Source organism: Heterocephalus glaber, unplaced genomic scaffold (assembly GCF_053883595.1).
Source record: "Heterocephalus glaber isolate CG9 unplaced genomic scaffold, H.glaber_assembly_v1.0 deba00001429, whole genome shotgun sequence".
In the NCBI taxonomy this organism is placed as follows: Eukaryota; Metazoa; Chordata; class Mammalia; order Rodentia; family Bathyergidae; genus Heterocephalus; species Heterocephalus glaber.
The window spans coordinates 10,167,395-10,180,439 of record NW_028258294.1 but is presented as its reverse complement, the minus strand read 5'-3'; the positions used below and the strand labels follow the sequence as shown (position 1 = coordinate 10,180,439).

The window sequence follows — 13,045 nt, the reverse complement described above, 5'->3', positions numbered from 1 at the left end:
AGAATATCATATTTGACATGAAAATATCCAAAACATATTTAAGAGATTTTTGATCACTATTACCTGGGATGTTTAGTAGGACTGTTCAAATTTTGCAATCTGACAACACCAAACATGGAACCAAAATATAACTCAATTCAGTGAACACAGAAACAATAAGGTGAAAGTATGAACAAACAATGAGTCAATCACCTGCTTTGTTTCCATCTGTCTATTCACAAAAGTGGAAATATGATGATAGGTAGAACTGCTGGTTTTCACTGAGGAAATTCTTTTTACTTCAATGTTCTGGAAAATGGAATATTAAAAAATACATAGTTTAGGTTAAAGGCATTAATTTTCACTTAGAGCTGGATCCAAATATTTTTTGCATTTTATAGTGTTGCGGTTTGTCCTCTCCAAAACTTAGTTTGAAATTTAATCTCCATTATGAGATATTAAGAAATGGGTCCCAGTGGGACCTTTGGAACATCAACTCATGAATGAATTCATCCTTTCAAGTGATTAATAGACTACTGGCTCTATGAGTTATTTCCAGAATAAGTGCAATAAAAGCCAGTATGGCTTGGTCTCTCACACATGCTATTTCTGGCCACGTGATGTCCATTATCAGCTTGGGACTCTGCCAGCAAGGCCATCACCAAATGCAGCCCTGCCCCTTTGGAACAGAAATGCAAGCCAAAATATATCACTTTTCTTAGTGATTTACCGGGTCTGTGGTACTGTATTATTGGCAACAGAAAACGGATTAAAACAATCAGTAACTTCACTTGAGAGAAGCTAAATTCTGCTCACAATGAAATAAATCTCTTTTTTCCAGAGCTGTTATTTAAAGTTTAGTGAAAGTACCAAATCCAGTAGTACTTCAAAATATCTTCTAGGAACCTTTTTTTTTTCTCGAGGTACCAGGGATTGAACTCAGGATCTTGTGCTTGTAAGGCAAGTGCTGGGCCAATGAGCTAAATCCTGGGCCTAGGTGCCTTTAATGTAATCAGTCTCTCTTACCTCAGTTAAGAAGTTTACTTGAACTTCTTAAGTTACTTAAAAAGACATTGTTTTTGCTCTAGATTTTATCTGCCCATACTGGGGACTGAACTCACACATGCAAGGCAAACGGTCTACTACTGAGCTACATCCCCAGCTCTGAGACATTTCATTTTTAAATCTGCTGAATAAAGTAAGTGCTTACAGGATATGTCATATCAAATTACAATTACTTTACTGTATTTATAGGAAAAACACGCACTGTCCTGTCCATTTTTTCCCGATGACTGGCACTGAACCCAGGGCCTTTACAATGAGCTACATCCACAGCCCTTATTTCTTTTGAGACATGGTATCACTAAGTCACTAAGTTTCCAGACTGGACTAGACCTTGTGATCCTCCTGCTTCAGGCTCCCACACTTCCGGAATTAAAGGTATGAGCCACCATGTCTAGTTTTTCTATTTGATTTTTTGTTTTTGTCTTTTTTTGTACGGGAAATAGAACTCAGGGCCTTGCACTTACCAGGCAGGTGCTATGCCACTGAGCTACATCTCCAGCCTTTTTGTTTGATTTTTTGAAACAGGGTCCTGCTATATAGTCCAGACTGACCTCACCTCAGGCTCTGAGTATGGGGATTATAGTAGGCATGTCCCATGCATGGCTCTTAACTTTTTTCATAAGAAGTTGAAAGAAAAAGACTGCATATTTATGTATAATTCATACCTACAAAAGCACTTACACAGACAGTATTTTGTTTGATTTTTATAAATTTTTGATCTTAGCTTTTATGAACATTAGAATTATGACAAAGGTAATCAAAAGGCATTATGGATAAAATACTGCCTGCCTTTTATCATCTCAGATGGTACTGAGGGAGTGAGTGAAATATGACTCTTCCACCTGAATCTTGTATCAAATATTTTATGGCAGATGGAGTAATATAAAAGCAAGAAGGCTGACAAAATGTAAGATGTAAGAGAATATCTGGTACTTATTCTGATCATATATTCATAAAACATCCTTTCATATATAACTAAGATATCCTATATTTGTATGTTTTTTATTTCTAAACTTTAAAGATAAAAATAACTATAATTTTGATAAACATTTAAAAGCCATTTCAACAACCACAAGCTAATTATGAGACACCATACTTTTTAAAATTAAAATCAGATTCCACTTTACTTAGTAAATATTTTCTTAAAAATTAGCTCTAATCACAAACGTACACATTTTACTCCCAGAAACAAACCTTTCTCATTACCTTATCATTTTGAGTAAGGTTCTTAAATTTTGTTTTTCTGGTACCAGGGATGGAACTCAGGACCCTGGGCTTCCTGGGCAGGTGCTGCTGAGCTTCAGCCCCAGCCCCAAGGTTCTTAAATTTATCTGAACTTTAATTTCTTTTATTGACCGGGGTGGGGGGGGTTGGTTTGAAGCAGGGTCTCCCTTTGTAGTTCAGGATGGCCCTGAACTCACTATGTAGCCCAGGCTGGCCTTGAACTCGCATCGATCCTCCTGCCTCAGCCTCCTGGGTGCTGGAATCATAGGCATGCACCAACATGCCCAGCTCTGAATTTTAATTTCTTAGAAAATGGTGAATATTTGTAGTGAGAGAAAATAAAAAGGCAGAATTATAAACAGCTTTTAAAAGCTAAAACTATTATAGTTTTTCAAACGAAAAGTTTTTTCTGAGACCATGGGGAAACTGAACACATACTGGGATTAAGACAATACGGGGCCGGGGATTTAGCTCAGTGGTTCCAGCACCTGCCTGGCAAGTGCAAGGTCCTGAGTTCGATCCCTGGTACCAAAAAAAAAAAAAAAAAAAGACAATACTGGGGAAAATATTAGTATTACTGCTATCATTATTTTCAATCCTGGGAATTGAATCTAGGGCTTTTGTACTTAGCAGCATCCCCAGTCTTTTTTTTTTTTTTTTTTTTTAAATAGGATCCTGCTAAACTGCACAGTCTGGGCTAGAACTTGCAAATCCCCTGCCTCACCCTCCCAGAGTGCTGGAATTACTGGCATGTACAACCATGGCAAGCAACTACTGTTTTTTTGGGTTTTTTTCCTAAAATCCTTATATATTAGAAATACATACTAAATGATTCATGGGCGAAATGATAGCTAAGATTCAAAGTATTCCAGATTTACTCATGCATTACTTATGTAATTAAAAATTAAGTTCAAACAATAATTACTTTGTCCTCCACTGAAGTTTAATAATAAAGTTGTCATAACCCAGTTTCTCTCAAAGTTCTAAGTAATTTACCTCAAAAGGAGCAGGAGGAGGAGGAGGCAAACTTGTAATTTTGGCAGACCTCTCTTTTTCTACAAGCAATGCTTCCTTCCGAGCTTTTATACGCCTTAAAAACAAGAAATGTCATCACTTAATCTTTCAGGTAATTTCTTAGGGTTAAAACACAAAGGCCAAGGAATCTCTAGAAGTCCTCCAGTCTGATCCCACAAACACACTCTATAATTTAATAAAAAGAGTCTAAGCTGAGCGTGGTGGTGCATGCCTGCAATGTCAGCACTGTGGGAGGCTGAAGCAGGAGAATCACAAGTTCAAGGGCAGCCTGGACAACTTATTGAGACACCACCTCAAAATAAAAAATAGAAAATTAAAAAAGGTAAGGGGAGGGGCTGGGAATGTGGCTCAGTGTGAGCACTGTGGGCTCAATCCCTCGTACCAAAAAAAAAAAAAAAAAATCTATATACAGTGGACATAATGTAAGAAAATATTTACCAATTGAAAGAGATATAGTGGAGACCAACCCAGAAACATCTAATGTTTTTTTAGTATAGTTTAGTGTCAAAAAGTAGAAATGCTGAAAGAGATGGGCCACTATACAAAATGACCACTAGTGAGCAGTATGAGGCACATTAAGTATTATACCATACAAAAAATATTAATGACTTGCAGAGTCTACAACCTCTTTTAATGTTCTGAATTACATTAATTTTTTTTCTTATGTAAAAGACAGGTTTTGCTTGATACACAAATACTGTCTACACACTGCTTCAGAAATTTAGTCATTGCTGCTAACCTCAGAATAAACAGAATCCAACTGGAAGAGAAAGGTCATCCGTTATTAGTTCATCTTAGCAATAATACTCCCTCTTGTATTATTTTTAAATCCAGTTTAACAAAATGCAATGGATATACTATATGACTTCTATATAATATCTACTTATACAGTGTGCTATGGATCCTCTACTTACAGCCTTGTTAATTTCAGTTGGGAATGTGATGAAAATGATTACGTTACCAGTTTTTTTGTTTCGTTAGTATTTCGTTTTGATTTTTCTGCATTTTCAAGGCCTCTTTATGCCTCATTTCTGCTTTTCTCTTCCTTTCTGCTGTTTGCCGTGCCAGAGCATCCAAATCAGGTTCCTAAAAATGTATATTACTTAAAATGTCAAGTTGAACAAGATTAATAGAAATGCATCTTATTTGATGTCAGAACAGGAATGACTTTTCAATTTTGTCAGCTCTTTTTACATACTACAGCAGTATTTCTCAAAGTGTGGTAATGGTACCTTGAACAACATATCAGGAGGGCCAAAACACACAGAATCAATGTAATTACTTAATATTATTATTTAAAAAATAGGACATAAAACTATTTAGGACACTGTTAAGTAATAAATGAATCCATTTAATTAAAATTAAAATGTCACATACATAGTGATTCCAGTAGCTTTCCAGCTATAGCAAAAATCATGACAGTTTTCTCATGAGATCAGTGACTGAAGTTTGGGTAAAACGGCACTCAAGCAGTAAGTTAATGGCGATACACACAGATATAAACTAAAACCAGGACAAAGAAACAGGCTGCCATATTGTTTAGACATTTTTTTCCCTAACTTGTTAGCAAAGGTTTATTTTCCTTGGAACCAGTCTGTTTACTGTTTGAGTCTGGGACTGCAAACTACAATTTTCTAAGCATAAATCACAATAAACAAATCAAAATAAGGCGGGGAGCAGTTTTAAATCCTGAGTTAAGTTCCACTTTGCCTTCCTGGAAGTCAACAAAGGAAGAAAAAAAAAAAAAAAAAATATATATATATATATATATATAAAATCATACATGTTCAGAGGTATTAGGAATGAAGCTGAAATGGGAAATTTGAATTCACCCTGCTGAATCTGTCCAAAATGTTTGAGACAATCACTTAAAAAGTTACTTGATTTATGTAGGTAAACAAGAACTAGAAGAGGATAATGCTAATTTAAATATTATAGGGAGAGAAATTTTACTTGGCTGAATTACTAGGAAATGAATATACTATTATTCTCAATTTATGTTAAATTGACAAAAAAAAAGCTCAGCCCAAAACAAATTCTATATACAAAAATACTTTTTTATACAAGAATTCAACAAAAATAATTTATTTTTACTACTATTACTGTTACAATCAGGTAGTCTAATAACTCTCACTCACATTTTCTTTGGCCTGTCGATGTCCCTCTCCCATATTTTTTAAACTTGCTAAATACAGTTTTTCCAAGTTCTGTATTTTTTGAGTTTGTGATTCTTCCCATTCTGCCCTTAGCTCCTCTGCCAAACGAGCAAATTGCTGATTTCTCCTCTGCTTTATGTCTTCTCTAATCCGTAAGGCAATATCCCTTTCTTGTTCTCGAACCTGAAGAATATTTAATGGATTATATGGAAGGAAGCTTAAACTTTTTTGAAAAGTTATTTGGAAACAAAAACTCAAATGCATTCTATTCATGTCTATCAAGTCTTCTGAATATTTACCTTATATTAGATAAGAACTATGTAAAGCAAAATTATCCAAGTAATATAGAAAAAATAAGAATCTCAGGCTGAGGATATAGCTCAGTGGTAGAGTGTCTAGTACATGTAGAGTCCTAGGTTAGATCCTCAGCGCTGCAAACAAAACAAAAAAAACCCCAGACCTCAAGACTACCTGATTAATTTTTCTGTTCCCCTAAACTCCTAGTGGCACTATATCACCCTAATAACGTATAAAATGCTAAAATGGTAAACATGATTCAAAAATGCATAGCCCAGAGGAGTACAGGTAGGGCCAGATGAGAATCCCATTTCTGCCATATACTGTCTTCAATTCCAGACAGAACAACACTTGAAACATGTTTCACAAAGACTTTAACTCTCTCATTTTTGTTAGAAAACAATCTATAACTTCCTAGTAAATTTGTCTCAGAAACTAATATTCTTTCCAATAAGTTTTCTTGAAAGTCATTCTAAACTTCCTTTTCTAATATTCATGTATTACAGACCATTTAAAAATATTTTCAAGTATATATGCTCTATTCGGCAGCACAGATACTAAAAAAATATATTTAAAGACTTAAAGTCAAATAATACCTATCCTCCATTCTCTTCCAACTTAATTTCCATTTCACTCTATTTTTCAAATGTTCCAAACCTAGTTTACATAAAAACTAGGGCTCCTATGCAGCCAGAAAAGGTTTTCAAATGAAACATTTCTTTTAGAACATTCTAAAAAAAAAGTACAAGTGATTTGGAGAATACAATTAAAACTTCATTCCAAATAAGTCATACCTGTAGCAATCTTAGTTTTCGTCTTCTTTCATAATCTTCCCTCAAAACAAAGGCTTCCTCATTAGGACTCAATCTCAGCTTGCCAGCATTCACTACTTTTCTCTTCATTTCTGTGTAATTTACATTAAAAGGATCTGAAACTAAAAAAAGTCTATAAAGACATGAACCATTGAAATAGATTAGCAAAAATTAAAGTTGTAAAAATTCATATTAAAACTTTTGACATTTAAAGGTGTATATACATGCAAATAGTCAAATATCCAATTTATTCATTATAAGCTACTATAAATCCTTATGCATAGTTCCCCTTTACCCCACATTTTTATCCATAAAAATCAGTGGCTTGGACTCCCTCTTTTTTCTTTAATTGTGTCTTTGAGTCTTTCTTCAACCTTGTCTCATACACTGAGCAGGAGACTGGAACCTACTGCAGAGGTCTCTGGTACACTATAGTAAACGCTCCTTCAATAACTGCAACTGTTTGATTTTTAAATGAATGACTTAAAAAAAAAAACCCTTCTAAAATAAATTTTTTTGGATGTATCAAGTGATTCTTCTACTGGTACTTTTACACTAGATTTTAACATGCTCCTATCTGGGGGAGTATGGTAGGTAGGAATGGAAAGAAATCTAGAGTTTGGGGGCCGCAGATTTAGCTCAGTGGTTCCACTGCCTGCCTCCCTAGCACAACAAGGACCCGAGTTCGATCCCCAGTACCAAAAAAAAAAAATTCTAGAGTTTGTATATTCTGAAAACTCTTCTCACGTAATTCTGATATCACTTGTTCCTATTACTATCATATCCAAAGATTATATACTTCACATCAATACACAACCATAATTTTATCTGAGATGAGTCGGTATTTCTCAGGTCTTTCCACAATGACCAGGCAGGCAAACTTCATTACTGGATACGTACATCTCTATGAAGTTAACTTAAGCCACACTGCCTTCATTAAGGAGTCCTCTAGTAGTTCCTGTTCTACACATTCATTCCTGACTTGCCCACCTGTCATGTATATTATCTGTACCTTTACATAGGGACTAATTTCATGCCATCTTGGTACTATCGCCACTAGATTTTCAATTACAGTTTGTTCTTTGTAGATAGATTACTAACAATTGAAGATGGTAGCTATGGTTTTTACAAATTGTAATATTCAAGTAAATATAATAAGAATTATTCACATACTATGAATGAATACTATTTTTAATCAGGTGAAAATAAAATAAGGCCAGGAGACTGTGGGGTTAATAGGATCTCATAGCTTCCCAGTGAATTCTCTATTAGAATGTAGTCTCAGTGAAGAAAAGTATGGTCTCATTCACTGTTCTTTGCCCAAATTCTAAAAACAATGTCTCACACCTATGTAGGTATTCAGTGTGTTGACTGAACGACACATTCAGTCAGTTAATTCACATAAAGGATTACACCCAGGTACACACAGTCATTTCTACTAACTTCAACAGGACTCTGATGTCAAAAAAGTGTAACTCCATTTAATAAACAATCTCATGACCATGTCTTTTCTAATACAGGACAGTTCCTCAGTCTTTCATTTCAAGACTCTGACACTTAAAAAAAAAATACAGGCTAGTTCTTTATTCAGAACAGCTGAATTTATCTAATTTGAATTTATCTAATTTTTTCTTGTACTGGGCTGAGGTTAGTACTTCCACCAAGAACTCCACTGAAGTGAAGATGTACTCTTCTCAGAGCATCATATCAAGAGGTAAATGATGTCAGTATGTCTACTACTGGTGAAAGTTTGTTCACTTCATTAAGACGCATCTTACCAGCTTTCTCTATGGTAGCTACTACATTTCTCTTCATAAGCATCTGATGGATGGATAGTAAAGGCAACACAAATACTATGTTTCTCATCATACTTTTGCCCACTTAGCATATACTCACAACTGTTGTCTGACCAATTGCTGTGTTGTTTAGCAAATGTTATTTTGCATTTCTATTATTCCTTCTATACCTATCAATAGGAAAACTACCTAAGGAAGTATCCTTTGCTGCTCCACTTATTAAATTACTTATTCCTATACATGTGGGTTGTTTAATTTTACGTTTTATTACTACCTGATAAGGGAGATGATATTACATATTTCGAAAGATTGCATCCTGAGGGTTAAACCATACATGACACATGGTTATCACAAAATTGACACTAGACTCAGATAATGTGCATTCAAGACTCGACACTTCCACTTTGCAGGAAGTCAAGTTACTTGAGTCATTTTGGTCTCGTTTTCTTAATCTATATAAATGGAGTAATATCTACCCCAACAGATTGTTCTGATTATGTGATTTAATCATAATGAAACTGCCAAACACAATTTAAGTATTAAAAGACTCACTTGACACTTCTAAGAGCTGAGTTTGTCAAAGAACTTAATACCAGAGAAATTAACAGTGGCGGACCCCAAGAGAGTTCGCTCTTTGCAAGAAGGTCTCCAGGCAAGGATCTTAAGAGTCTACAGGGTTCCTGGCCACATTCTCGGGTGACTTGGAGTCGCGTTTGCAGCCGCGATCCTCACGCCGCCCCCAACGTGGAAGCTCAGGGACCGGGAGGATGCAGGAGAGGCCCGCGCGACCGGCCACGGGGGTGCACGCAAGCCCACCCGCTCGAGGCGGGGGGGGGGGGGTCCAGTCTGGATGCATCACCTGACCGGCGCTCGTCACAGCCGCCCGCCGATTGCAGCCAGGGCCAGGGCCTTCAGCCAGCCAAGGCCAGAGGGGCGCAGACCAGGCCACCTTCCGGGACCCCCTTTCTTCCGGGCACACTCCCATTTCCTGGGCCTCAGGGCGCCTATGCTCTCGTCACTCACCTGGGAACCCGAAAGCCAGGGTCAGGCGTTGTAATTCAGAGAAAGAAACCCCAGTAGAGCCGGTTGCTCAGCTTCCCAACAACCATTTGTACGCCTGCGCGGCGGCCTGCACCGATCTCTCGTCACTTCCGTCATTCAAACCGTCCGCCAATGGCGCGACCAAACCGCGGGAATCGGCCTGGTCCCGCCTCTTTCTGGTCCCCCCGGAAGGCCGCGCTGCTGGAAAGCCTGGCGCACGCGCAAAAGCACTACTTAGACGTCTATTGTTTCTCGTACTTGCCAGTGCTTTGAGATTTACTTCGTCTCTGGAGTTGTGCTTCTTTTACAGCTCTACGAAGGGGAAGATGTTTGCCAGGAGCCATGAAGGTTACTTTAGTTTTAAGATCCCATCATGAAAGATGTCTTGAGCCCTACATCCTTTTATGTATTGACAATAAAATTCATTGATCCTATTATGTGCATTAAGTGATAACTTTTAGTCAAGGCTTGCAGCTCTTAAGAACATGAGTCCTATCATGTTACTCTGTACCTCTAGAGGTATTGCGCATCCAGAGCATGGCACGGACTTACATGCTATAAGTAACCTATAATCAGAGAGTGAGCACAGGTTCATACAGTACAGTATTTATTGTGCATCTGTTATTGCCAGGTGTTCTGTGCCAGGCACAAGAGAGACAAGGTTAAATGCATTATTACTCATCTAGATTTCACAGACTACAGGGTAAAACATATTAGGAATCAAAGAATTAGAAAATGAGGGTGAGGATGGGAGGTTTGGCTGCATTGTGAAGAGGTCAGAAGGCAATATAACTGATTAAAGTACTGTGGGAAATTAAATAGTATTGAGGATGGAGAGAAGTGGTTAGATTGAAAAGTCAAATAGGAGGTCAAATATCAGGAATTGGTGATTATATGGTTGTGAGAGGCAACTGAGTGATGGAGATAATATCCTGGTAGAACACGGGAAGAAGAGCAAATTGAGAAGTATGAAGTTCAGCTTTGAATATTTTGAATTTGAAGTATTTGGGGGATATCTATATAAAAAGATGAATTCCATAAGTTTTTGGTATGCACAATTAGCAGTATTTGAAAAACAGTTGGATTTGAGAGTGAGGGAAAAGAGAATAAAGTCAATATTACAAGTCATTAGCTTGGACAGCAGTGTTGATTCTTGATTCTCAAGGAAGAGATCAGGAAGTAATAGTATGTGGAGAGGTGTCTTAGTTACTTTTTCTCTTTGCTGAGACAAAATACTCAACACCCACAAGTTAAGGGAGGAAAGTTTTATTTGGCTCACAGTTGTAGAGGTTTCAGTTCATAGTTTCCTGAAAGGCAGGGCGACATAGCATGGGGGCATTGCAGAGGATAAACAGATCATGGCAAAGCAGGGCAGGCAGCAAGCAGCAAGCAAGTGACCAGCAATAACCACATCAGCCCATTTTCTATCTCTTAGGGTGGGTGGCACTCACACCCTTAACCCCATCCTTGATCACAGTATCACACACCCTCGATCCAGCCACCTCCAAAAAGCTCCACCTATGATCCCATGAGGCTTTGGGGGGGGGACATCTATACAAGCCGTAACAAGAGGTCTGCACATTTTGAATTTCAGATACCTGTGGAACATCCAGTGATGTGAAACAAATAAACAAATGCTTTGGGAAAGAGCCCTCAGAAAGATTTAGGCTAGGTATACAGGGGGTTCATTGTCATATGAATAATAACAAAAGCACAGGATCACTTAAGGATAATTTGTGGAGTGAGAAAGCAATAAACTAAGGACCAACCTAAGGAGCACCAAACATAAAGACAGAGTGTTGAAGAAAGGAACTTTTAAGCAGCTAACAAAGGAATGCTGTGATCTCACCTTGCATTTGCAGACTAAGAAACAGAGAGTCAGTGACTTCACCAAGAATACATGTTAAATGAAGATTAGACTTCATGATTCTTCCCAAACAAATATTTCAGTTCTTCCCTGCCTCCCTTCACCATTTCTGTCACATTTATCCTGATGGATAATTGTATTTATTTAAAACATATCTTCAACCTCCTCAACACAGATTCAGAGATACCCTTTTATACCCAACAAAAATAAAGCTATTATTTCATGCCTTGGGCTTGGCTAACACCCAGCCATGGCTGCCAGAAGCACCCTGCACTATTCCCACCATGACATTGTGAGTTCTTATTGAAATGAGCTGTTTGTGAAGCTCCTTGTTGATTAGACTTCAAGCCCTCTGAGAACCAGGAGTGCATTTTGCTTAGTTATCTGACATATAGAGCTTCTCAGTACTGTTCAACAGCTGAACAAATGAAGAAAATATATGCTCCACTTCCCCAGCTGGCATCCTGGGAAAAAATTCTACAAATGGACATTCTGAATTTAAGCTTGTTCTGTTTTTAATAGCAAACAAAAAAGAATGTAAGAAACCCTCATGAGCTTGAGTCAGACCATCTGACTTAGCATTACACCTCTGATATTTTCTAACTGAAACCTTAAACCAATGAGCTTTAGTTTCTGATTTGTTTCTGTATTGCTGCCAATCAAACCACCCTGGAATGTCCAAAATGGCTCATTCATTTTGGCCAGCAGTTGATGTTTTCTGTTAGCTGAGAGCTTAGCTGAAACTGTTGACTGGAGTGTTTACCTGTGCCCTTTCCATCTGGATTGGACATCTCAGTCTCTGGTGGCTAGGTTTTGAGAGGGAGTGTCCTAAGAGTGAGCATTCCCAGAGAAAGTGGAATTGCAAGTGCTCTGGAAGATGAGGCTGAGGAGAAGTTGTAATAAGTTCTCCCACATTTTATGTGTTAAGTATCACAGGACCAGCTCAGATCCAAGTAAAAGGAATATGAACTCCATCTCTCAACAGAGTGATAGAGAACTTATGACCATCTTAATCCACCATTGTTTCTTTAGTAATACTTGATCTGCTCTCTTCACAGGATGGTTGAGACTCAAAAGACAAGAATCGTATAAGAACACTTTGTAAACTCAAAAGGGGTATATAAATATTAGGTAGGCTAATGACAATTTTATTTTTTTTGGTCTACAACATTTCTCTCCTCCTCTGATGCTGACCTAGCCCTGCAGGATATAGGGGAAGGCATGTGACCCAGACTGGACAGATTGAAGTTCTTTGTCACCCTTGCAGTTATATCTGGGTTTAGGCCAAGGACAGGCACATGACCTAAAATGAGCCAGTCAGTCGTTCACAGTAATTTTTTTTCTAGAGCCAGGAGAAATGAATATTTTTTCTCTCTGGGCTCATGTTAAGATATGAATATGGAGCTTCACCAAGGAAATTCTCCACCATGGCATCCCTCACAAGCTGGTCTGAGAGCATGAATCTCACGTAAAGCAAGGAGCTCAGAGAGGGAGTCCTAATAGTGTTCAAGTCTCTGGATCCAACCATCCCTGAGATCAGCAGTACACCTTCGCATTCTGTATCCTACAGGAACCATTAAATCCCTCCTTTTATTTAAGATGCTTTGAATAGGAGCTTTTGTCTATTTGTTTTTTCCAGTAACTAGAGATTGAACCCAGGATTTTGCACTGAGCTATATCCCTAGCCCTTCTTTCATATTTTGAGGCAGGTTTTCCCTAAGTTGCCCAGGCTGGATTTCAACTTGTCATCACCTGCCTCAGTCTTCCACAGTG

The 13,045-nt window shown here is 37.8% G+C and overlaps 1 protein-coding gene across 16 annotated transcripts in view; it reads right to left on the bottom strand.

Moving 5' to 3' along the window:
* Cep295 (centrosomal protein 295) overlaps positions 1–9,528 on the bottom strand; it is a 48,509-nt gene extending 38,981 nt beyond the window's left edge. For 11 of the 16 annotated variants that reach the window (XM_004838027.4, XM_004838029.4, XM_013069631.3 and 8 more), the window contains exons 1-6: positions 9,388–9,528; positions 6,551–6,701; positions 5,442–5,642; positions 4,265–4,389; positions 3,265–3,358; positions 193–288 (exon numbers count right to left, since the gene is read on the bottom strand). In XM_004838027.4, the coding sequence (XP_004838084.2) occupies positions 193–288; positions 3,265–3,358; positions 4,265–4,389; positions 5,442–5,642; positions 6,551–6,658 (624 nt within the window). In that variant the 5' untranslated portion in view covers positions 6,659–6,701; positions 9,388–9,528. Of the gene's footprint in view, positions 1–192; positions 289–3,264; positions 3,359–4,264; positions 4,390–5,441; positions 5,643–6,550; positions 6,702–9,387 lie in introns of those variants that run through there. The other 5 variants (XM_004838028.4, XM_087212278.1, XM_087212276.1 and 2 more) reach the window with 5 other exon arrangements.
* Between the last annotated feature and the right edge of the window lie 3,517 nt (positions 9,529–13,045).